The sequence below is a fragment of the Hirundo rustica genome, chromosome 22 (assembly GCF_015227805.2).
Source record: "Hirundo rustica isolate bHirRus1 chromosome 22, bHirRus1.pri.v3, whole genome shotgun sequence".
Classification (NCBI taxonomy): Eukaryota; Metazoa; Chordata; class Aves; order Passeriformes; family Hirundinidae; genus Hirundo; species Hirundo rustica.
The window spans coordinates 2,092,271-2,118,798 of NC_053471.1; the positions used below are offsets into that span (position 1 = coordinate 2,092,271).

The 26,528-nt window shown below is 48.9% G+C and overlaps 1 protein-coding gene across 1 annotated transcript; it reads right to left on the reverse strand.

Annotated features, from left to right (window-relative positions):
* Window positions 1-640: 640 nt before the first annotated feature.
* ZBTB40 (zinc finger and BTB domain containing 40) lies at window positions 641-19,013 on the reverse strand. The gene is given in 20 exon segments (XM_040084863.1): window positions 641-799; window positions 1,543-1,638; window positions 1,641-1,749; window positions 1,751-1,881; window positions 2,676-2,786; window positions 2,789-2,892; window positions 3,287-3,399; window positions 3,401-3,449; window positions 3,995-4,020; window positions 4,022-4,129; window positions 4,131-4,412; window positions 6,964-7,120; window positions 9,730-9,778; window positions 12,270-12,316; window positions 12,319-12,411; window positions 12,907-13,144; window positions 17,569-17,702; window positions 18,293-18,409; window positions 18,412-18,832; window positions 18,834-19,013. Coding segments are annotated over 20 exon segments (2,724 nt in total).
* Window positions 19,014-26,528: the final 7,515 nt, after the last annotated feature.

The following is a 26,528-nucleotide window of genomic DNA, read 5'->3' on the forward strand; positions in this document are numbered from 1 at the left end:
AGACCCACAGCAAAAAACATGGATGGGATCAGACCTATGTGGCACAAGGTGCCATCCAAACAGTGCTGAAGTCACTTAGCACAACTCCCAGGACGCCTCTGCTGGAGAAGAGAGGCCCAAAGGTCAGCTGTCCAGCTCTGTGCTGGAAGAGTTCTCCAGCTGCACAGTAGTGAGAGCAGAAGGAACAAAGCAGCTCTTACACTTTGCAGAAGAAGTTACCTGTGAGCACATCACTGATTCAGCCATAAAAATCTCCAACTTAAATTCTCAGCATAGTTTTTTTTTTTTCATTCCCCATATCCATAAGCCCCAGCTCCGATCTGTACCAATCCTCTGCTCTCTGTTCACAGCAGTGGAGGATCACACCTGACTCCCATCTTTTCCTCTGCTGCTTTATTTCTCATGTGTTTAGGGAGTGAGGTGTTCTACCAGCAGCTGACTATAGGGAGACTTCCCAGGCAGTGAATGTCTGTGAACCTCTCCTGTCCACGCTCATGCTGTGCTCACTGCATGCCAGGGATTGCTTTCCCAAAGAAGCCCCAAATCTCCCAGGTGGAGCAGCACACTGAGCTCCTGAACAAGCCTGGTGGGTACCAGGTGCCCGGCACAGGCACTCTCCCCTGTCCCTCACTTTATTTCTTCAGAAATCAGAGTGACTGCCATTAAACAAGGTCTCCATAGTCACTGTCACCAGCTCAGGGCCAGTTTGGCTCACTTGGGATTTTGGCAACATCACAAGATTGGCATCACCAGAAGAGATTATGTGCTCTGCTGCTCCTTGCTCCGACGTCTGAATCACCTGTGTGGAAGGAAGATGACCCAAGAGTCAGACATGTACAGCACCACTCTCCCCTGGATCCCTTCGCTGCTCACACCTTCCCCAGCTCAGGTAATAACATTCAGCTTCACACCACAGGGCTGCAATTACAACAGGCATGAGCCTAATAGGAAACACCATACCACACACACCAGTGATGCAAAAGAAGACAGGAGAGTAATTTAAATATTTCTCTCCACAAATTGCTATAATTTAGCTCCACAAGCAGTCGTAGACAGTAAACACTGTGATTATCCACTGGAGGAATGCCATCCCAGGGAATCTTGCACACTGGGCTGCCTCATCCAAGGAACTCTTTCTGACTGATGGATGAGATACTGAAGAGGAAGAGGCTGGGTTCAAACCTAGCTCTGGGCCACCAACAAAACAGCTGCAGTGTCACAGGGTGTCATCGAGATGTTAACAACTCCTGAGTAACCAGGCACCTCCACACACACTGCCAATGCTCCTCCTCAGCCCCCTAAAGTCATGACCGAGCTGCTTCCCCTCCAGCAAACCCCCTTCATTCCAGCACAGAAATCTCAGAGCACTGTGGGCTGGGGGTCTGCATCATGGACCCCTCCAAAAATGGGAAATCAGGGAGCAGAAGGGGCAGCAGGGCCCACAGGGTGGGTTTGGGAAGAGTAAGAGGGTGGGAGAGGAGGATGGATGAACAAGGCAGTGGCTGTGAACAATCTGGGCAGTGGTGGCTTGGAGAAGGCCACCTTGGGATGCTCAGTGCTGAGGTGCCCCTCCAGCTTGCCCTGGGAGGGAAAGAGCTCCCCACAGAGCTCACAGGTGAAGGTGCTGTGTGCCTGTGTGCCTGTGTGAAGTGCTGGCTGGTGACATGGCTCTGCAGGGAGCAGAACACCATGGAGCACCACAAGCAGCAGAATGGATGGGAACCCGTGGGAGAAGCACTGAGTCTGGCCTAGGACAGCCGGAGTAAAGGTTTTGTCACAGCAGCTGCACTGCAGGGAGGAGGTCTCGGAGGAGAGGTGATTCTGAGCTGCAAAGACATCAGGGTGGTGGGTCCTGCTGTGATACCCTAACTCTGATAACTGCTGCAATGACAAAGATCAAATCATGGTTACCATCCAAAGCTGTTGGCTTTAAACTGAAAAAGAGCAGGTTTAGATGGAATATTGGGAAGGAATTCTTCCCTGAGAGGGTGGTGAGGACCTGGCCCAGGCTGCCCTATCCCTGGAAGTGTCCAAGACCAGGCTGGATGGGGCTTGGAGCAACCTGGGACAGTGGAAGGTGTCCCTGACCATGGAATGAGATGATCTTTAAGGTCCCTTCCAAGCCAACACACTCTGACATTCCATGACTCTGTTCCAGGGACAGCATGACAGCCAGAAATGATGTAGAAAGCATCAGAACAGGGGAGTTGTGCTCAGCAGGTACAAGACCTGCTTGTCCTCCCACTGGACAAGCACTAACACCTCACTCTGTTTCTCATCTGTCCCTGATGAGCTGAGTACAGCTGAATCCCTGATCCTTGTCTCATTCACTGTAGGTCTCCTTTTGGTGTGAATTCTTGTTCCCTTGTAGCAATGTGCTCCCACACACATTCCCTCCAAGGCATGCCATTTGCAGCATGACTATTTTTATTCCTACACTTCCTGGCAACTGGAAACTTGAGCATATGAGATTCCTGAGGGTCCTGATGGGCAGATATACAGCACTTTGCAGCCAAAGCCCATCTCTCCCCATGGACCTGTCTTTTCCCTATGGACTATTTTCCCTTTTCCCTGCCTTTGTACAACTTTTCCCTCTGCCAACCCCAAACTGCTGCACCCTGGTGCAGGAGCAAGCAACAGAAACTTTGGAATATGAGATCAACTCACCAGCTCACCTGGTAAGCTTTGTCACACATTTCACAGGTAAAAGGCTTTCCCCCAACATGGGTCACTGTGTGGCACTCCAGGAGCGATGGGGCACTGAAGATTTTGGAGCAGGTCCATATCAGGGGTGGTATTCCCGGGAATGGGCTTCATGGACATGCTTGGGGTGTTCCTGCAGGGTGGCAAAGCTCATCTGGCACTCCTTGCAGTCACAGGGATCTTCAGTGTCTGCCCAGAAACACGGCAAAAACCAGTGAGAGCTAAGATATCAAGGGAAAGGAAGAGAAGAATTAAGAGAGAAATTCACAGAGGAAGGGGAAAAAAAAGGGAAAGAAATGTTACTTCTCAGGTGAAAACTAAAAGTGGAATTTGGGTTTTACTATAGGTGTTGCTGCTCCTGCTCAGTGGCTGTTTCCTGCAGTGGGCTCCCAGCAGCTCATTTGCTGGAAGCCACCCCTGCCACTGGCTTTGGGATAACCCTACTCATAGCATCAAACAGCTAAATTCTCACTTTTCTGGGGAGGAAAAATCCCCCCACGAGACCCCCAGCAGACCTCAGTAACACCTTGGCATGCAGCTGCCATGACCCTGCAGGCTGGGCTGCCCAGGCTGGGGAGGCAGCTGGCCACCCTCCTGTGGAAGGTCTGGAGGTGGGTGGAGAGCTCGTTCATCTGGTGAAAGCCTCTCCCACGCTCCCAGCAGATGCAGGGCTCATCCCCAGTGTGGGTGCAGACAGCTCAATGGACTGAAGACATCATGACAGAACTGGCAGGAATACATCTTCCCTGCAGGGACACAGTGAGAGCCTGAAACCAAGGCACTGCAGCTCAGTCTGGACTATACCTGACTGGAGAGAGAGAGGGAAGAGACTCTGAAGTGAACAGGGCAGCCATCTCCTGGGGTACTTGTACCACTGCTCCATCCTACTGCAGCTCCACCAGCCCAGCTGTGACACTGAGGTCCTCCAGTGTCCTCCAGCCTGGAGCTCTGCCACAGCACCGTGAGCTGGCCCAGGAAGGGAAAAGAGATTTGGCTCCTCTCACACATCCTACTAAAGCAGCCAGGAACTGAAGCAGCTCGATTATTTTTGGAGACTTTTAAATTTGCCAGTAGTCCCCACTTTTCCTTGATGAGCTATGTGGAAAACCAATTAGGGGAGAAGTAATCAGAAAGTGGTTGCGCTCAGTGGGGCAAGAAAAATGAGCTGAGCTGTGTTTCTCACACAGGGCACTCACGGAGCTGCACGGAGGAAGAGGACAAGATTTCAGACTATTACTTTACTATGTGGTCCAAACTTTTATCTAAACACCCCTGCTACCAGCAACCCTACCTGAGGCATGAGCAAACTCTCTTCCAGATGTCAGATACCACGGGGAGACTCTTCTTGGCCATCCCCACCATCCCATGGACCTCCAGCTGATGCTTTGCCAGCTCCTTCTTTGTCCATTTGACCTCGCCACACTCTACACTGGATCTGCTTTCCTCTGGCCACCTGACAGCATTTCATGTGCACCTTCAGGTGGCAGCAGGAGTGAAAGACCTCACCACAGGCTTTGCAGACAAAACTCTTCTTGGAAGAAGCTTTGTCTTGGGATTCCTTTGCTTCTTTGGCACTGGCACCTCTTGCCTTGTCCTTATCTTTGTCCAGAACTTCAAACTGGGATTCACTGTTCAGCTTCCACCTCCTGATCCCAGGTTTCTGCCTTCTTCCCTCAGTCAAGAGACTCGTGGAAATAACAATTACTGTTCTGATGGTGGCCAGCAGGGCTGAGCACCTGCCCCTCAGTCTCCCATCTCCTGAATGCTCCTACACAGTTCTCCCTGCTCTGATGCAGCAGGCACACATCAGACATGCTGTCCCATCACAGTGGCGACACACAGCTCTGGCCAGAAGTGGTTAGAAACATAAAGAGTGATCCTTGAATTTCTCCAACACACATGCAAGGGTGTCTGCATGAGATGCCAAGAGCCAGGGCCAGATTTTCCTAAAAGCTCGTTTCTCAAACTCTTGCTTCCAAGCATTTGCCTCCTGCTCAGACTCACGAAGGTACAGCCATGTTTGCAGACCTGAGCCTCAGGCACGATACTGACAAAATCTGCCACTGAGAGTGGATATCCAGCCCTTAATTACAAGAAATCTCAGAAACACTTCACAAACACAATCCCTTTGAAAAGGAACAGATAATCTTGCTACGACCCTTTTGAGTCTTCTGCTCAGGGCCCTGAGGTATTTTAAACTGCTCATTATGTTCATCTCTTACAAAGCGTAAATGCCTTCTCTCATCTCAAAAAGCACAAGCTGGAAAATTCACCCAGGATCTCAATCTACTGAAAAGACCCACAGGAAATGCATGTATGGAAGAAATCAAAATACACACAAATACATTTGTCTTCTTTGCTATAATGAGAATCTGGGAACTGTGTGGCCGTGGAAACTGGCACAGACTTCCCCTTTTGCCAATGCACAGGAAAACTCAGCCTGTGTCTGAAAAACTTCATCTCTGCCTTCCTCACTATGGGAAGAGCTCAGCACAGTGTACCCTTGCACAGCACCACTGCCCCAGATTTCCAGCCAGCTAAAGACCAGATGACATATTCCAAAAGATCTGGAAATCTTAAGACACCAAGTGGTGATCCATAATCTGCAAACACATCAAGGGAGAACAGCAGATTGGCAGACTGGTTTCCAGTCTGTCCCATTCCCTCAAAGCCACTTTGAATTGTGACCTCTAAGATTTCTTTCCACATACCTTCAGCCAACCCTGTCAGTTTTTCTGACCTTAGTGAGGAATGATTTTTCAATCCACCAGTAGATGGCAATTGGTTTTTTTTAAAAACGAGACCATGGAGAGGAAAGGCCTTTTTTACAGAGCTCTTGACACATTTCTGAGATTTGAGAGCAAGATCAATCGTGACAAACATGATCTCCTAAACAACTGTAGAGAGCCCTGGAAAGCAGACGGAGGAGGTTATGGAGTTGGCTGAAAAAGCCAAACCCTGCCCTTGCATGCACCAGCTGCCAAGAGTGACAGTGCTCTGACTACAGCAGGGTTCAAAGGAGGAGCCAAGAGATTCCATGGTGTACCTCCAACAAAGAAAACAATCCATTACTTGCAGTGCTGGGCATGGTTGGGGATGGATGCAATTTCTTCCACAGTGACGCTCTGTGCCTTCCAAGTTCATCTAACTCAATTACCAGAAAAATTTTTGAGAGCTTTTTTTTTGCAGTAGAGATGGAAAAACACTTGTTTTCAAGTGGAAGTGCAAGCTGAATGCATCCTCATGCAGCACATACATTCTCAGAAACATAAGGTCTCCTCAGTTTTAAGAGGAAGCTCACACTCCTCATGACAAAAGCCACGAGGTCCATAAAGTCACCTGAATACATGGGCCTGGCAAGCAGTGATGTCAGAGCTGAGCAGACTGGCCTCGAAATTAAGATATGGAAGTTCAGTGCAAAGATCTGTAGAATGCCAGAAAGAAGCTGGTACCTGGCAATCCTCCTCTGGACACTTCATCCAGAAGAGATGTTTTTGCCAAGTGAACAACATTTTCCAGGGCTTTTGTTTTTGATGACGCTTCTTGCTTGATTTTGTCTCAGCCTTGGCTTGAAGCCCTGAAAAGCCACTCCGTGGCAGCAGTCTGCTCTCTTTGATAATGCTGCCAGAGAGGCAGCAGCTGCCAGAGCAGTCACGCTGACTCCTCGGGCTCCTCTGCTACACGCACCAAGGTGTCCCGGAGTTCACACGGGCTGTGCATTCACAGACACATGAACTGTTGGCTCGTCTGCTCCAGAGCCATCAGGGCATCAGCCCTGGCACATCCACAGACACAGAGAGTCAGGGGGAGTGGGACAAGTGCCTGCAGCAGCAGAAGGTGACAGAATCAATGGCAGATAAGAAAGAACCACCCTTTCTCTAGAAATCATAGCCATGACCAGGTGAAAATGCCAGCTGGATTGGTGGCAGCTCTTGGTGGAGCTAGAAGACAGGATGTGAACTGGGAATGAATATTGGATTTGCAGTGTAGGATCTCTCACAGGAGGCCACTGAGGCAAGGAATAGGAGTGGAGTATGTGCTGCTGTCCTCCAAGCCCTACAACTACAGCAGTCATCAAGCATTCCTCAGCTTCATACACATTACCCTGCCTCGCTCCCACTACAGAATATTACAGAATCATTAAACCAAGTCCTGCTTGGAGGACTGCCCCAAACCCAGAATGACAGGTAGTAAATCAAGTCCTTAGGGATTCCAGTATTTCCCCCCAGATGGGGATGAAAACTCTGTATCTGCTTGCACATGTGCAGCAGCCTGTTCAACTCTCTCCCCACAGGAGCCAGGCTCCACGCAGCAGAGATGCCCTGCAGCAGCACCTGAGTGTCTGTCAGGAGCTGCACAAAGTTCTCTTGGTATTGTTGCAACAGTTTGGCCCTATAATCCTCTGGGCTCCGTTTGCCTGAATCCAGTGAATGGAAAAAGGAACGGCTCAGCTTGCAGCATTTTCTCAGAGGGCTTCAAAGGTAGGGGAGACAGAAAAAGCCCAGGCACCCAGTCCTCCTTGGCTCACTAATGCTCGGGGCCTTGTGCTCAGCATACCCAGATTCACCTTCAAGCAGAGGATGAACATGACAGATCAGAACTCCTCCAATGCAGAGACAATACAGAATATCTTCAAAATGCATCTTTGGCACCCAAATGTCTCCTGAGTACCAGTCCCAATCTGAGCCCAGAGGAAGAAAGTCTCAGTGTTCAGCAGATGAATGTGTGGCCTTGTCTGTGAAGGCAACACCTCCAACACCTCAAGACATTTACCAGCCTCTTCTGATGCCCTGGAATCACAAAGACCTCATTTCTGACTCTTAACTACAGTTTCATTGTAGGAGGTCTGGAAGTCAGTGTCTGATCCACTCCACTGAGAAGGAGCTTTGAAATGCCCTGGCTCACGTCCCTCTCATGCCCTTGTATGATTATCAAACACACCAACATTTTACACTCAGGTGGTCCAAGGTAATCAAGGACTCGGTGGGCTGAGCTGCCCTTGCTGAAAATGTTAAAGGCACACAAACCAGACTTGTGATTGCAGAGCAGCTGTAGCTCCTTCTTCTCCCTCTAACATAGAAAAAAAAAAAAAAATGCAGCTTTATCCTCATTCCTTTCTCCTATCTAATTCTAAGCTGGATCTGCTGAGTTTGCCTTGATGAATCAGAAAAATGATGACTCCAGAGTGAAACTCCAACCCCTTAAAGACACTCCAGCATCAGGACATGATAGACTAAGTCAGGAAGAGGAACAGTGTTTATCGAGGATAATGAAGAGAGTTGGGCAAAATTTACTGTATTCCAAAAGTAATCTAGAATTGTACTTGTCACTTGATTAATTGATAAATAAAACTGGAAATTGGCAAATACATTAATCTGAAAAGGACTTTTTCACCATTGCAGTTACTAAGTTGAAGAAGATGCACAGTTATACTTCAGTGAGGAAAAACAAATCCAAAACCTGTAGCTCATCCCAGACATCCATGCATGATTTTTGTGCTTTTGTCTTTTAATTATTCTGGTTTGGTACCAACCAGAACAATCCATCATTCTCACAGCACTACCTGGGAGAAAAGCAGGGAGCACAGCTTGGGAAAAAAAGGTAAAAATCTCTGGGATGCAGAAAATACACGGTGCCACGTAAAAAGAGAAAACTCTCTGGGATGGGAAGGAAACAATGGCAGGCTGGGGGAATATTCAGCAGAAGATTCTGAACTACTATGAACACCTCCCCGAACAAAGACTTCTTGGAGACATGAATCTGATCCCCGGAAAAGCCAAGGGAAATACACACGTGAAATATTTTCCTTCTTCCCCCATCGGAATGTTTCTGATTTTATGACACAAAATGGAAGTTGTTACGAATGCACTCACTGCTCTGCCACCATGCCAAGGTGAGAAGCAGCACATGCCCTGTGCCACAGTGCAGGACCTCCTGCTCCCTGTCAGCTGGGCAGCATGGGACACCCAAAGGTACCACCCGTTAATCCATCAGCTGCCAGCAGACTCAGATCATCCCCTCCCTCTTCATTTTCATCCTAAGAAATATTTGTGCTTCCGTTTGTTCAAGCTGCAATTTGAGGAAATTCCGTTCTGTGTAATTAAGGAATGCCCCTCCTTGGAATGGGTATTACTACGAGATAATTAACCATGCTGGGAATCTGGTGTTTCGAGAAAGCAATCGTGCTTAACAAATGACAAAGCCAAATGCATATTGGGAGTGTTTGCTACAGAGGAAATTATCAGCATTATGAGCACAGTTTTGCTTTCTCTTAAATCCTCATTTACGTTTCACTGCATGTTAATTTAGTTTGAACTTTTATGTGACTTGGGAGTCTCTTGATCTGAATTGTTCTGTGTGCCTAAACCCACCTAAACTTGGAAAGCTGTCCCACCAGGCAAAAGATGGGGGCTCCTGAGTCCCTGAGCCACCACAGGCAGTTTGCTTGCCTATCAGACACTTCAGCCATTCCCTGGATGTCCTAAAGCTGTTCCTCAAGTTACTCACCCACTCAGGTCTGCAACCGCTCAAATAAGTTCTTCTCTCTCATTCAGGATGCAAACTTCAGACAGTTCTCCTACTTTTAACATAAAAGAAACTAATCCAATAGCTCCTCCTGCGCTCTAATGAGCACCTGAACTCACTAATTAGTTTCTCTCATTTCTAAAGATCTGTCCTTTTATAGCCCAAACTGTTAGTAAACCTGCTGATGTATTCTCCCCTTCAATTCACACCAACCTGCCTCTAGATCCCTTAATCTGAAGTCCTCTTCTGAGAAAACACAAAAAGAAGTACAAGAGCAGCATCCTTCGGGGAGCTCCTGCTGTAACCTACCACTGCTCCCAGACAGATGTCCCTGGCAGCGAGAGATGCAGTGGTGACATTTTCAGACTTATTTTGACACCACCATGTGAGGCAATTAGAAAATATCTCCCAGTTCTGCTTGCAGCAGCATTTTTCCATCCCCAGTGTACCCAGTTAAGATTCCTGCAGTGGCCAACAACCTGCTTGTCCTATCCCTGATACCTGTCTGAGCTCTGAAGCGGCTTGGTTTGATCATCAAGGTCTGCAGGCACTGGAGTCAAAAGGGGAGAGAAACCACAGAGCTCAGAATACCCAGGTGCCTTCTAGAGGAGAGCCTGAACAGAAGGAAAGGGCTGATGTTTCTACTACCTGCTCTGATTTTCTGGGTTCAGGGCTGTATTGTGGACGGGTAACTCAGAACTCCTCAACAATCTAAGTGGTAAGGGGTTCCACGCAGAAGTTACCCACTCTTCCTCTGAATCCACTTCATTTCTCCTAAGTGATAACCTGTATCCAAATCCTCCACCCCTTTCCAACCTTAGAAACACTAAAAAAAGCCACAGAAGTTAAGCACTCAAAAAAAAGAAAGGCTGGATTCCAAAGTTACCCAGAAAAAAACAAGAGATTTACAAAGATGCTTTATGAAACATCATGTACTGGTTTTCCAGCAAAGAAAAACAAACTTGCTCCATTGCACAGCTCTGACTAGGCACAGAAAGAGCCCAGCTGCCAAGAAAAAAGGCTGTTCCATGAGAAACTCGTGCTTGTCTTGCTGAATAAATGTGTGGCTAATGAGGCAGTGGCAGTGAGAAGAGAAAGGAAAGCCTCATCTTTATGAACCTTTGGAGATCCCATCCCTGCCAGCCCAGAGCTCCAGTGCAACACTGGATGAACCAGGTAAGATGAAACCTTCAGAAATGGCTGCTAATTCCATGTTTGTCTTCCCAGTCCTACACCTGAGACACCAGGGATGCCACCTGCACACATGCCGTGGGCCCATCATTTTAATCAGTTTAACTTCTGGAATAATTAAACACTTTCCCGCTTGTCTGGTGGAGAGGGGATGGAATTAAACAAATAAACCCCCCCAAAGTCAGCCTACACTCGGCAATTTATTTCTTGTTTTCTTGTGCCACAACAGGATGGCTGTGGGCTCTGCCCACAGCCTCTCTGGAGTGCTCCCCAAACAGATCTGTCATTTGATTGAAACTGTTGGCTGAAACAAGAGCACGAAGGGATCCCATAGAGAGGAGCAGGATTTCGTATTCGGAGCAGCGTTTGGAGGCTCTGTAGCAAACGGAGCACACAGCGACTGGTGAGGACGAAAAGAAACACTGCTGCTCCACCAAAGGAGCTCTGCAGTACATGAGGATGCAGTTACAGGCAATATCCTCTGCCCAAGGAGCAGAATTATGATGGCAGAATGGTTTTGGTTTATTATTGGGGGGTTGTGTTTGGTTTTTTCAACGTGAAGGGAAATAAAAAATTGCTGAATTTTAATCACCTAATTCTATGAAGACAAAGAGAAGAGAGCAGGGAAAAGGTAAAGCCTCTGAAAGTAAGGCTGCACTGCAACACAAACAGGCATATATGAAAATCCTGATCTCCCCACTGCAGGCGAAGCTTCAGCTCCAGGCCCCCCACATGGGTCTCTGCTGACAGCCACAACAACCCCAGAAGATCCTTTGCTGTACTCACACCCTGCTCTCTCCTCTCACATCTCCATTCCAGGCTCAGCTTTGTGTTTTGGAGGCAAAAATCCATCAGTCACCAGTCACACCCCAGTCACACCAGTCAGATCCCAGCACATAAGGACAAGACAGGTGCCTCTGTCAGCAATTCCTTTTTAGGTACCCTATTCCATCCTGTGCCTGTGCTCAGGGATGCTCCATGCTGGATGTGGTGAGGGACCATGAGACCTTAACTGAGGGGATTATGAGCTGGGCAGAAGTTCTCAGGCCACCTGTTGTGGCTCTGGTCAGGCTTAGTCAGACAGAAAGCAGAGATCATTCATGCCACTGAGCACAACTTCCCACTCACTATAATCCTGTGTCAGGGCAGCTCAATGATGTGACAAACTAGGACAGGAGGTCAAGCTGTGTCCTGATCACATCGTGTGAGGGCACCCTGGAAGTTCCAGCTGCACAGGGTACAGCCAGCTCCCCTCAAAGACAAAGGAAAGCAGGTTATAAACAGCATTTTGTCCTTTATCACTTCTGCAAATCAGCATACAGAGTGCAGTTACTTATAGAAAAGGAAAGCAATAGTCCTCCCCACCAACTTCTGCCTGCAACACATAAAAAATAAAACCAAACCATTTAGTGGACATGCTAGTCTTGCAGGCAACTGTGTGGTAAGAGTTGCAAAAATGACATAAAGCTGGGAGACAGCTGAAAGGGAAGCTGATGACCAGGAATGGATAAGCAGGAAGCAGAGAGGTATTAGTGGTTCTGCTCAAACTCCTCCTGTTCCCAAAAAAGCTTTTTCAGGGTCTGAGGAGCACCAGGCACCTCCTGTGGCCCAGGCTCCCCTTGCAGGGGTAGTCTGACACTGATCCTGCTCTCCAGGTCGCCTCCACTGCTCAGTTTTCATTATTCCCACAGTCCAGCACAGAAGGACCTGAGACCACACACATGTGCAGTCGATTCTGTGCAGAAGACAGGTGGGAGTGCCAGGTGAGGCTTGCCCATCACCTGGTACACCACTGAAGACACACACACCTCATCCTGCCCACACAGTTTGCGTATTTCAGATTTTTTTACCCGCTCCTCTGAGGCAGTCAGGAATCCCTCTTCTGCTGCCTTCAAATCTCTGTGATGGGGCTCAGCTGTGCCACGCTCTGCATCAGCTCCTCCCTGCAGCACAGCAAGCAAGCGGTCAGCATCTCTTCCTCGGCTGTGCTCTCTGGGGGGAAAAAGATTCAGAAACACAAGAGGAGAAATAAGTCAGTCAGAAGAAACTGACAGGTTCCTGAAGCGAGGGAGACTCTCTGAAAGATCTAAGTGAATAGCAAAGCTCATCCCAAGCACAAGCAGCAGAGGAAAATCACTTTACTATTCTCTTTAAACTCTGTGAAAGGAAAATGTCTCATTTATCTAACGGAGCACAAAGCCATAAAGCAAGCTGGAGGTTAACAACAGGTTTGCAAGGCCACAGTTTTGTGTCAGACTCGAGCAAAAAAGGAGTTTTGAATCCCAAGCCTCAGCTGTGCTCTGACCCACGCTGGCTGCCAGCCATTGATCCAGCCCTCCGGGCAGCAGTGGGGAGAGCCCTGCACAGCTACACCTCCTGCTATGGGCAGAAATGCTCCAGGATCTCGGCCAGCACGTGATAAACCTCCCACATGTGGATACAGGGTTTTTCTGTAAGGTTGCCCATTCACTTTCCCAGAGGTTGCACCCAATTTCCTCCCTCCTTGTTGTGGGGCTTCTCTGCTGCCCAGTTTTCTCTCCAGCAAAGCCACTCTAAGCTCAGGATTTACGCCTTGAAACAGCTTCAGGAAAGACAGGAGGGTCTGAGTGTCCAGGGGTCGAGCATCCCGAGTGTCATTATCCTGGGTGTGGGCATCCTTCACTTTGCTCAGCAGCTTCTTGAACACTGACTGTTCCTCTGCCTTGGCCAGACAGGCAGCCAGAGCCTACAGCAGAACAGAAATGCGGGAAGGCTTAGAGAACAGGGTTGACTGCCCTATACAGACAGACACAACGAGCAGAACCCTGGCGTTTAGGGCAGGGGACGAAAAATTAAACTGGACAAAAAAATAACCACACACATGCACACACTGAACCCAAGCTCTGTGGCCACCTGCCCTGGGAAGAAGGGCAACAAGCCCTGCTGCCAGCCCTTATCCATACAGCAAATTCCCACAAACTGGAGCTGGTTCCAGCACCAAAGATTTCTTCATGTCTAACTAGCCACAGACCAATCAGTGTGAAAGACCTGACAAAGTGTGAATTCAACGCTGCTACTTTGGAAGGCAAAGCCAGGGCAAGAAATACTGGGTCTCTCTGCAGAACAAGGAGGGAACACTTGCACAAAAAGCAGGGAGCAGTTCAAGTGGAACTTTCAGGAATCTCCATTCTCAATCACAATGGAATTCTGGCTCCTAGAGAAAACTCTGGAGAGGAGGCACACAAACTCTGAGTGCTGTGGGCTCTCAGCACACCTGGCAATCAAATCCAGAGCTCCAAAATCTATTTCAGTGACCTGAAACAGCAACCAGAGGCAGACGTGCCTGTACAGTAATGGAAATAAAAGGCCAAGAAATAAGCTGGAACTCTTACTCCCATTTCCCCAGAGTCATTTAATGCTGTAAATATTGCCCCTGAAGACACGCGCTCCCCAGCTCTCCAGGAGAGATGCCAGCCTTTCGGAGCAGGCAGCCTTTACTGGAGACTCCAGGGATTTGATAAAGGTACCTTTGAAGTGGAAAGTTCAGCTCAGCTCCAGGGAGAATGACCATTTTCTGCCGTCTCTGTCATTTTTATTCCAATGATAAAAAGCCTGTATTGCAACTGCTCGGGGCTGCAGCAGGAGCCGGTGGGCTGGATTCTCCTAGCAGGTGTAAATGCTCACACATTAGGGCAGCGTGGCAGTGCAATGACCTATTGCAATCACTCCACAGAGGGGAAACTGCAGCAGTCCCAGCTCTTCCCACTCACGGCAGTGTCAAACAGAGAGTGTGGACATGAAGGACTGGAAGCTGAGCAGTGCTGCTCCACAGGCTGCTGCTCACAGGGTCTGGCTCCACACAACAAGAGCAAAAGCCCAACCGAAACTTCTACAAAAATACACCAGAACAGAGGAGAGAAAAGTTCTCTAACTCTGTCACCATGAAAAAAAAATGCCAAACCCTCACAAGCTCTCTCTCCTAATCAGGATGCAGAAGATAACAAGAAACTCTTTTCTTCTGCCTCATCCAGAAATCCCTGCAGCTGCAAATGAAGGGCGACAGTGACTGGATGGGCCCACAGGCAATGGAAATGATCCACAAACACAGTGACATTTATTCTACGTGGGAGAACCAACGCTCCTCCACTTCATCTGAACCTGGTAGCAGAGAGAACAAATGAACTGTGCAATAATTTGAATTGAGTTTCTCTAAGAGAGCACAGGAAGATAAGACTTGACATCGGCAAAGCTCTTCTACGCTTCCCTAAATTACTGCAATTTCAGTCTTGTTCTCATTTCCAAGCAGATTTCATCCAAGCCAAAACCAAATTAGGTAGGAATAGTTTATGTGAAATATACGGAGAAACTCTAAAACAGAAACAACCCCAAAAGTCGCATCTCCCTAAACTGAAAAGCAATTCATCTGCACTTTTCAGTCTGGGAAGCAGAACAGAACTCCAAACTCAGAGAGAAGCAACAGTTCTCACAAAAGCCAGCAAGCCAGCCCTGCACCAAAAACCTTGTTGGGGAAAAACCCCACAGCCAAATGAGTCTCCACTGGAGTAGGAGGAAATAGGCAGGAAGACTAGAGGGGAGCAGACCAGAGTGCTGCACAGAACAAGACACCATGCAGGGATGAGTTCACCAGCAGAGGAAAAGAAATAGAGAGGCATCCAAGGCCAAATTCCACTGAAACCACCAGGCAGCCTTGGTGCCAATAGGCAGGCTGAAAAAACTCCCCTAAACTCCTCTGCTGCCCAGGCTTTACTGCCCAAAACAACCAGTGCCTGCCTAGAGAGATCAGCTGCTTCCAAAACAAGAATACTCCTGAGGAATAGGAGATCTCCCCTGCAGCAGGGCAAGCACACTCAGCAAGAATAATTTCTACAAAGAAAACAGTGCCTCACAGGCTTCCAGACACACTTTTACTTGCCCCGAGGCACTCAAGACTTCAAACAAATGACTAGCAAAAGAATACAAAGAAAGGGAGGGGGGAAAAATATGAGAGGAAAAAAAAAAAATCCATTGACATCTACCACTGGCATAAACTGAGCCTGAGTTACACATCCCAGTTTGGCTCTTTGGAGCTGAACCTGCACTTCAAGCATGACTTTAAAAATACACCACTGTGTTTCCCCCCCAAAGGAAATACCAGGCTCTTGTAGGGAAAAGCTGCTCTGTGTGCTGAAAACAGACTCAGTCCTAAGGTCCACAGGTCCTGCTGGTCCCAGAGGGAAGCTCAGAGAAGGACAGATCTGGCTGAGCCCTTGCTTAGAACAGGCTGCAGCCTGTTCTCCCACTGCCCTGGGTCTGACACTGTTCATGCTTGTCACAGTTGAAAAGTGATTTTTCAGGAAGGCTTAAAGAAAATCCATTTCTCATTTATTCAGCATTTATTTATAGCTGCAGAAAAATCGTCCAGCTACCGCTTTGCGGTCAGACACCCAAATTGGCCCTGAGCTCCACAACCTCTCGCTTGGCTCCTGCTGCAACAGCTCATTTGGGAGAACAAAAGGCCAGGAATGGGTCTGTAAACCCTCCCTACTGGGTCTGAAGTGCTGAAGGAACACGAAACAGCAGCAACTGCAAAGCAATAGCAAATGGGGCTGTTGTGCAGCGCAGAAGCTGCAGCTCTACCTGGGCACTCCACTGGCACAGCTCTGCCTGGCCTCCAGCAGTAAGGGGAGCCAGGGACAGGGACAGGGCCCACTGGCACAGGGGCATGGAGCTGCCAAATCCCTTCTGGCAGCACCCATCCACACTGCACAGCACCCAGCCCAGCTCCATTTGTAAACGTGCACAACAGGTACAACCCTAAACCTGACATATTTATCTGATCATGGTGAAAAACAAACATACAAAAATCTAATCCTTCTCTGAGCAGGGCACTCAGCCCCAGCCAGGCTTGTGCTTGCTACTGCAAATAGGAATTAGGACCCACATCTCTCTCCTAAAGTCCCCAATGTTATATTCCACAACATCAAGAGAACCAGCTGCTAAGGGAACACAAGCTTCCCTCCATGAACATTTAAGTGCTCAGCAGAAAACAATCCTGCATTCCCCAGCCCAAAGGAATTCTCCTCCTTGCTGTCACAGGTTTGGGGTTTTTCCTAATAAAGATGTGGTTTGGGGCTTTTATAAGCAGAATGTCACAATGGTCAAAATGTACCATGTCCTGCGATCACACTGCTACTGGAGGGAGTTGGATCCAGCAACTACACAGGAACCTAGAGAGCACAGCAGTCCCCAGCCTATGGAACAGCACTGCTCAGCTTCCACAGGCTGAATAACCAGGGAGCCACGGAAGAGCCAGCAGTGAAACAGTAATACTTTTCCCCTTCAGAAAGGGCAGTTCATGCAGCTTGGTATAAAAAATGCTCTACCAGAAATGGCTGGGCTGAGGACAGTAAGCACAGAAGCCTTGCTCTACACTGGCCACAGCTTTTCTGCAGACCCTGCCACTGCACAGCAGTGTGCAGCCGGCACGAGTGCCCACCTAGACTCGCCACAATCATTGACAAGCTCTGTGTCCCCTTGCTCCACTGTCACACGTTCCGTGTTGCCCTTGAGGTGGGACAAGGGGTGGCATCTGTCTACCACAGCTCAGAGCCCAGAGAACCCTTCAGTATACGCCCAGCAGCAGGCTCAGTTACCCCCTCCAAGGAATCAAGCATCATTTGCCAACTCAGACTGCTCTTAAAGCAGCACATTGGCAGGAGAAGCACCACGGGGCAGCACCCAGCTCCTCCTGCCACGCCCTGTCCCACTGCTCCCTCAGCAGCTCTGCCCTACACAGAGAGCAGCAGATGCTTCACAGCAAGACAGTGCTGAGGGCTCGGGAAATCTATTTTGGGATCTCATATGTCAGTTGTTTACAAGTCGATACAGTTCCTGAAGCAAATGCCATAAACAGGAGGAGAGAAATCTGTGCTGGAGCTCTCCTATAATACAAGGATGTCTTCAAGACAGCACAAAACTTCTTTACCTGCATGCCCAAGCAACTTACAGATGCTTCTTTCCAGGCTGTTGCTCAGGTGAGCACATGCTGCCCTTCAAACAACCAGGCACCAGCTTCCCATGAAACAATTTCCTAAACAAGGCACAAACTATTACAGCCCTTAGCAGGGTGAAGGAAAAACTTGCATGATTTATGGAAGTAAACACACCTACCTCCTCTTGAGAGGCATCAATTTCTTTGCACTCTTCGAGTCTTTTCAGCATAGCCTGGGCATCAGAAAGAGCCTCAGAGAAAACACTTTCATATCGAACAAAGAAATCCAGTTTACAGCTTTTGCTCTCTGCTGCTGTGCGAGAGAAACAAAATGAGTTATTTGCTAATTGAATGGATTTGCAGGAAGCATGATTTGATTGAAAGGCATCAGTTTGTAACCAGCACATTGGCTATAATAGGAAAACTGTGACTTATAAATCCCTTCTGAAGACACAGTCTGGAGGAAAAACCAACAGTTTATTTAACACCCGTTATAAATGGAACATTTATTTTAAACCTTGTACAGCCTCTGGTTTCCTCCCATGCTGAACAGGAGTTTAAAGGATAAGGTAGCATTAGCAAGCAAATCTGCTCACTTGCTGTTAGACAGATTGTCTAATCAGCCCCATGTCCTGCAGTAACAGATCCCACTGCATGGCAATCACATGCGTGGGCAATAAAAGTTTTGTTCACTACAGCTCTGGCAGAGCAATGAGCATGAATCAACTACAAAAGCAAAAAGAATAAAATCTCTGCAGAACAGGGGGATACGTTGCTGTTGCTCCCAACCCAGGGCAAACTAAAAAGATCAAAAACAGAGTAAAAATACCCCAAAACAGGAAAATGCAAGCAAACGTGTTTCAAATAAGAGGCAATGCTGTACCCAGACCTGTGACATCTCACCTAAATCCCTCGATTGCCCTTTCCCCTCTAGAGGCTCAGCAAGCTCCTGATCCACAGAGCCACTCCCCTCAGCATGGGCAGGCTGGTCAGGGCCAGGGCCTGAATCCTCCTGGAGGAGCCCTGGAGTCACTCAACATCATGAAGCCAGGTATGATTCACAGTAAATTCCTGGCCAGGAGGAAAAACACCTTCTTCCATTTCTGTTTCTACAGGGCCAGGTAAAGGAGAAACTCTCTGAGCGAGGATGATAAATGTATTTTCTTCATCAGGTCTTCCAGACTGGGACAGGTAATTAGGTTCAGCTTGGTTTCCAGATGAATCTGCTTCCTGGCTGGAGACTCCTCTCACTACTGTAAGAGCAGAACAACTTATGAGATTCCTGAGGAGGTTTTTGCAAATAACAGCCACATCAAACATCTGCAGACTACCTGCCACAGAGATAACTTCAGTGAAATTGTGTTTCCCCAGTGGGAGTTTGCCACTGTACATCATCTTAAGTAAGAGTGCAAACTCCTCAGTTGTTACCACGGAAGCGTCGATGGGAGATGGTGTCTGTGCTGTCCAACAGGGATTTAAACAGCAGGCTGGCAGCAGCCAAAATCGCCTTGTGTGCTCTAAAATGCACATTCCCAATGAAGATGGTGCAGTCACAGAAGTGCTGCTCCTTGCAGGGAGTGTACAACTGGGGCAGCAGCTGCCAGCCATAACTAGGAAGCTCCATGGTACCAACTGACCTCCTCTTGCCTTGGTCTCCACACTGCTTTCACAAAGCCCAGGTAATGAAAAGGAAATGGATCCTGGTAGCATTTCTCTCTGCAAGACAGAAAGAAAGAGGAAGAAAATTACTTTCCAGTTTAAACATTTTAGTGGTTTACTATGCTTCAATTCTTTGGTTACAGCAAGATCCTCATTCTGAACTCACACTCCTCAAATTCAGCAACTTACTCTGAGACCTGAAGAGTCTAGATAGTGTTCAAACCAAAATGAGCAGACTTGGACTGAGTACTGCGTCCCAGGAGCTATAAAAAGGGAGCAGAGCCTCCCTGATGTGCCATACACCTGATGGAGGTGTGAGTGCCCATTGGATCAGGCACTGCAGTGCCAGGCTGTGCCTGCAGCCAGGAGCTGATGCTGAATTCAGCAGCTGGTTTCTGAAAGGGCAGATGGGGAAGCAAGGCATGAAGACCTCTTCAGACCATCTACCAAATGCAGAGGAGAATCTGAGGTCTTAGTTTGGGCCTGCAAAGCACTAAGTGATTTGGGAAAAGTTAATTTTCTCCCCCATATTACTGGTAAGATGAGCAGGACCATGTGAACATTAGACACAGAAGTCTGCTTGCAGCCCAGAGCCTTCAGCACCCCCTTCTCAGCACACCATGGTCTCAGCTCATCGATTTATGAGTTTTTCCCCCTAAAATGTAATTTTTGGCAGAAGTGCATAACCCTAATGCCATCTACCAGAGCCACTCTTTAACTTCACCCCCTCCTCACCCCATTGCAGGAGGGAGAACAGACAGGACATCTGCTCACAGAATTTCTATCAGTGGGACACCTGGAGTTTTTATCTAAGATAGACAAGATAAAGATGTTACTGCCTTGTCCACACACGAGGATAACTAATAATGGCATGGGCCACAAAACAGTATGAGCATTAGAGAAAGAGCACCTGGATGGACATGAATTACATGACCTTCAACACTTAACATCTTTGCACTCAGCTTCCTGCTGTCCTGTAGAGGACAGGAGTAGTATAGCCTATCACTAGGGCATGAACTTTAACGAGCCAATGCACGTACACCAATCCTGAAGCTCTGACTCGCATGAAATCAGGCTCAGAGCAACTCCCAGCTTGTACCAAATCACATCATAAGCAGACCCTGGGTGCAGGCTGAGCTGGCAGCTTACTTCTTCAAGGCACCAACCCCTCTGGAGCTCAGCTTTCGTGGGAAGCAGGACTTCCTGTCCACAGGCAAGCAGGAGCCCAGCTGTCCTGCGTGGCACTGCCTGTAGTGAGAAGAAGGATAGAAGAGACATCACCTCATCCCAGAGCTACAGAAGGCTGAACAGGTTGGTGGATCCCAGAAGTGCAGGAGAGCTCTCCTGTGCAGCCAAGAGCTCCCTCAGGTTTTAAAGATGAAGTGCTACGAAACTTGTTTTTCAAGCACCAGGAGAAGATCACAGATGGTTTTGACATCACCTCGTAGCAGAGGTGTTACACTCCTCAGTATTTCCTAGTACTTCTGAAGCAAGAGCACGGGGTTGGTCCTTCTCTGGAAGGCAGAAAAACCTGAGTGGGCCGAGAGGCCACCCTCCTGCCCCCCAGAGCCAGAGCTTCTCCAGGCACATCACTACCAACGACTGGCTGATCTGCAGCTCATCTTTCCAAGTACCAGATTCACCCCTTCCCCCATGCACAGGGCCAGCCACCTGCACTTCCAGTTGCTCCAACACGCAGGCTCTGCTCTCCTCCCACTCCATTTTAAATCACAAAGAATCAAGCTGCCATCAGCAGAGCTGCTGCTGGTCGTGGGAGAACAGACAGACCAGATTCTTTTGCCAGACTACATGTAATAGCAGTTTTAGTCCATCCACTCCTTCCCTGGAGCTGAAGGACTTCCAGTATCTGAGTTGAAATTGGGTCTGCCAGTTAAATAATAATAGCTATGGCTCCTCCTACAAAAGGATAAGCAGGAAACATGGATGTCCTGCAAGAGACATCTGCTCACTTTGCCATGAATAGCCTCCTTCATGAAACCTATTTCTTGCACCACAGCAAGCTGGAGGAAGCAGCAGCACCGTCTGCTCCCTCTATTCCTGGCAGGAATATAGAAGACATATTTGCTCATGAGAGCTCAAAACAGTGAAGCTCTAAGCAGCCTACCAGCATGTCCCCTTCTTCATTATAGCAACTCAGAGCACTGGAAAATGTGTCCTGAGTAATTAGCACAGACAGATTTGTTTAAATACGTTTTATTTCTTTAATTATAGGGACCCAAACTATGCAGAACCGCAAAGAGAACAGGCATTTATAGCAAGGGGTGTTGGCCAAGACCAGCCTCAAGGCAATTGTACCCTACTCAGGGGACACTTCAGGCTTTTATTTAAAGCCTAGAGCCAGGAGACCACCATCAGCAATCTGATTGCTCATCCATCACTGCCTCCCAGATTTCCAGGCTCAGTAACTTGGGTTTGGCTGAAGTCTCTCTACCAGCAAGGAGCCCAGTCATGATAACTGATTTTTAGGTGGAGGACCCTCCACCATCACACAGTTAAATTATGTCTCGTTTCTCACCCCTATGTCTCCCAGGCATCCTCTAGATGACTTTTGGGAGATTTGGCTGGGGGACTGGGCAGAACTGGGAGTCTCTCTCTGAGAGCAGGTAACTGATACTTCAGCAGCAATGAGTGCTGACAGAGTCCACTGCTCTGCTGCAGCCATGCAGAGATTTGCAGTGCTCATATAGATAATGAAGCTGTATAAAATCACTGCACACCCAGTGTGAAAACTAGAAGAAAGGAAGCCCTATACAAGCTCCAAAAAGCTAAAACGAAAAAGGCAGGGGGAAAAAAGGTGGACAGAAAGAGATAAGCAAAATGGAAGAATCCAACTTTTCTGTCCTCAGTTAATGCCACTTCTGTTGGAGTTGATCAGAGAGGCTCCCAGGAGCACCCCACAAACCTCCTGTTCCCTAGACTCAGCACTCTTCTAGGGGAACTGTAATCCATTGCAGGAGGCGTGGTTGCAGCCCAGGAAGGCTCCCTGACCTCTGAGAGGAGCTCACCCCATCCCAGCCCAATTGCACCCAATCAAAGGCTCGTTTCACAATCCTCATGGAAATCAGTGAACCAAGTAGGACAGAAAGCTGGGATACATCACTTGTGTTGCTCAGCCCTGCAGTCCCTTGGGCATGACAGTGGCCTCTGAGTGAGGGGCAATGTTCTGTTTTTAGCTTTGGGGAGTTAAGAGCAGTGACAGCCTTAAATCACAATCCGAATACTTTCTGCGCCTGTTTACCAGTTTCCTGTTTCCTTGTTACCAAGGTGATGATCTTACACTGAGGGTTATTGGAAAGCCAGAAAATCAAGGATTGCAATTCAATTTTCTTACCTCTCCCACAAAAAGTAATTCAGCCTTTGAAGTGCTGAAAGATGTTGAGGGGCCATTACTTGTCTCTGGGGTGCTCCAAAGGGGCAGAGCAGGCAGCTTGCCCCGAGGATAATGTGAAATCCAGCACAAGGAACCAGCGCACGCCAATTTGTTTTTCAATCTGTTTTGTTGCAGTTCAGAGCATCAGCGCAGACTGATAACAGAGGAAAATGAGCAACACTTTCACTAAATTCAGCGCTCCACGGTCTCTAAAGGCAGCAGAATATACCACTCAAACCCCACACATTTTGGCTGTCTGTCTGCAATGATGTTCTGAATAGAAATACAATAGATCAAAAAACAAACAGCTCTGATAGAACTCTTAATGGCAAGTTTTCTTCAAACCAAGAGCTGCCCCAAATAACAAGCAAAATTATGCAGTGGAAAACCTTCACAAACCCAAAGAAACTGCCAAAGTTTGCTCCAGTCACTGCTCAGCCACAGATCACTGTGCCCAAAAACACTGAAAGTGCTAATTATATTTTGCAGATTCCCTTAACATCCTCAAAAAAGAAAAGCTGGGTATCTGAACAGTTTTTTGTCAGGTAGGCTTACATCACAGAGGATGGTGTGTTGCAATTTCTTAGTGATTTGTTAAAAATAAACAACAAAACTACACTACTTTGACCATTTTTTGTGACCCATTTTGCATCAGCAGAAGTACAGGAGCCACTTGTTCCCACAACCAAGGGCAGACATTACTCTTCACACCCCTACGGTGTGTGGATGCAAAGGCATTTAAAACACTTCTCAGGCATAGTCACCCCAAAACGGGTCTGATTCCCCCAAACTTCTTAGTAAGAATTACACAGAATTACTGGGAGCTGAGTCTGTCAAGACACCTGGAGTTCCACCACTGTCACCTCCTGCATCAGGCTGTCAGAGAGGCACCTCCTCAGCCCCAAAACTCCACCAAGACCAAAGGACTTTCAACAACTCTTCAAACATGAATGCAGCTGCTCTAAAACAGCAGAGGAAGATTCAGCATTGTGAAAGCCAAGCAGGGTTCGCCCCAGAAAGCCAACATGCTCCCTCCATCTCCTGGAATAATTTTGTAACTACTGAGCTGCTTTTTGGGGGACAACAGGGACATTTTTGGCACCTTCTTTAAGTGGTGCGTCCAGGCAGTTAAAATGTACTGGAGAGAGGAAACGAGTGAATGAGTAGGTCATGGAGGCCGGGAAAGGATCTCCGTTCTGGTCCATACTCCAACAAGCAGTTCCTGCACCGCCCTGTCTTTGAACCAGGGTGTCAACCCAAATTCCTTCTCAAACACATTACACTTGGCATATCTTAACCAAAACCCTGCAGAACCCTGCTGCCTTATGTCATGCCTGGCCCATAAATCAGGTGTGTCAGCCTTCCTGAGCAGCAGCACAGGAGAGCAAAACGCCCCGGAGCCTCACCTCACTGCAGCTTCTCCCTCTGCAGGAAGAAGGTGGGCTTCCCTGAGCAGGACCCACCACAGCTCACCTGGCCTGGGACAGGGACAGCCCTGAGGATCTCCTCTCCCTGCTCCCCTGCAGCAGCTCAGTCGAGCTGGAGATCACAAAGGAAACCAAATGAGACTGCTCATTTTTTGGTGTAGTGAAAAAAAACTGTTTATTTGTCTCTTGATGGGTGAGTCTTGATGAATCATCTCAAAGAACAGATGCGATTAGTGGTCCAAAGCAAGGAGAGGAATCTGCTGTGAGCAAAGCACAAGATAAACCCCTTCCATCCCAACTTTTAAAAACCTTCCTGGAAGGTCACACCTGCCCAAGTAGGGGCACAGCCCTAATGCACAGCCAATATAATGCCTTTGGAGAGCCAATGGAACCCAGCAGACAGGCTTTGGTTCACTGGTGGAGACAAAATTTCGGAGGAAATATCTTTTATGTGTAGATTACGGAAGGAAAGGCCTCTGCCACAAGGCAGCGATGGCAAAAGGGAACATGGGGAGTGTTTTAAATGAGAGGGACTGCGGTTTTTGGGCACCCGAGGAGCACCTACAAGGCTGACTTCGATTTAATACGGGTAGGGGTCCCCGCTCCCGGCCAGGCTGAAGGCAGAGGCACCCTCCAGCCCCACTCCTCATCCGCCGGAGAGGCTTCGTAGGAGCCGGTCAATCCCTGCGGGTGCTGGAGGCACCCGTCCATCCCGACACCGGCACCAGGCGAAGCGCCACATCCCCGGCGCGGGTCTGGCACCGAGGCGGGGCAGCGAGGAGCCGGGACAAGCCGGACGGCGTCGCGGGGGAGCCGAGCCTCCCCGACCCCCAGGTGCCGAGCGGGCCCGGCCGGCCCCGCCATGGTTTTAGTTTTATTCGGCGCGGCGGACACGGCGGGCAGCGGCGGCAGAAGGAACAATAAAGCTTCAACAACCCCACTCCCGCCCGCTCCCCCCTCACGGCGCCGCCATCTTGGGGCCGCGGCAGGGCCGCTCGCTCCCTCCTCCCCGCTGCCTTCCAGTCTTATTTTGTGTCCTCTGGCTGAATTTTCTCACCTTTTGTAAACCTAACTGCTGTAGTCAAGTAACTTCTACAGGATATGTTGCTTAATGAAGAAAAGAACTCTGTGTTTCAAGCATTGCGCAAGGTCACGTCACCGCAATAAATATGCATTAGGTGGGCGGAGAATATAGGTTCGTGTGAATGTTACTGAATAAAAGATACAGCTTTTTACCCCTTCGTGTACTTGATTTGTGGAAACCTCCACCTTATACTATGCGCAGATTAAACAATGTCTCCTTTCTGAACTAGACCTTGTGTCTGTGTTTTGGGAGCTCCTAAAACCGGTTACACCGGCGCCCCGTCCCCGGGCAGCCCTGAGGGACCCGCCTGCCATGGTGGCTGCTTCTGCCTCGGTCACACTTCCCAAATCATGCCCGCACGACTCTGTGTCCGTCAGATTCTGGAACGGGCTGCCCAGGGAGGTGGTGGAGACACTGTTTCTAGAGGTCTTTTAGGAAACACTGGACATCGTGCTTAGTGCCATGGTCTGGTTGACAAAGTGGTGTTGTGTCACAGGTTGGACTCGGCCTCAGAGGCCTTTTTGAACCTAACTGGTTCTGTGATCTGTATAGAACATCACCTTCCTGTGTTAGAGCTGGTGCTCATTCTCTGAGGGAGGTGGTATTGGTGGCCTGTGAGCAAACAGCCAGCCGTGAGGGGCATGTGGAGCTGAGGCAGCAGGAGACATGTCCACCTCAGGATCACCTGCCCTTGGCCTGGGCCAGGGGAGTGCTTGGGCAGTGCTGGAGCTTCCAGCCCACACTCTGGGTGTCCTCTGAGCTACTGGCTGTGGGACATGGGGCGGGCCTGGACACATGGACACGGCCCTGGCTGTGGGTCCTGATCTGCTGCTCCATTACCCGCTTGGCCGGTTTCCAGCCATTGGATCCCCTGCATGCTGCAGGCACAGCTCCCTGGTGCCCTCCTGGCAGAATCTCACCGTGGTGTGCTGGGGAGGACACCTGGGGCACCAGGTCTAGAACTGGGGTGCTGAAGGGTGTGTGTGTGTTGCAGGCAGGGACCCTGGGGTGTGTGGCTGCCCCTAGGAAATGCAAATAGCTAAGAAGCCCATGTTTTGTGCATGGTCAGCCATGTGTCAAGTCTGTGTGCAACAGGATGCAGGGTGGGACCAGGCTGTTCTCACAGTCCATGTGCCGGCATCCTGCTCTTGGGGCAGGGATGACAAGACCCTGATCTGTATTTCTGCCATAGCAGGGGTGCTCCTTGTTCCTCCGCAAGATCCCAGTCTATATTTCTGCCATAGCAGGGATGCTCCTTGTTCCTCCCCAAGATCCCAATCTGTATTTCTGCCGTTGCAGGAGGGCTCCTTGTTCCTCCCGGAGACCTCTCTGTGTCTCTGTTCCCTGTCCCTCTGTCGGTAACCTGACTCAGCCCGTGGCTCACAAGGGCCTCCGGCGGCACTTTTTTTCAGCAGCTCTGAGGGTTTCCAGATGGCCCCAGTGAGAGGGACTGGCCCTGCTACCAGCAGCCAGTGCAGCGAAGGCCACAGAATGTCCCCGCTGGCCTCACTAACCCACAGCTGTGTGAGAACCCTGCCCTGGCCGGCTCAAAGAGACCTCTCTCCCGCGTGCTAAAGT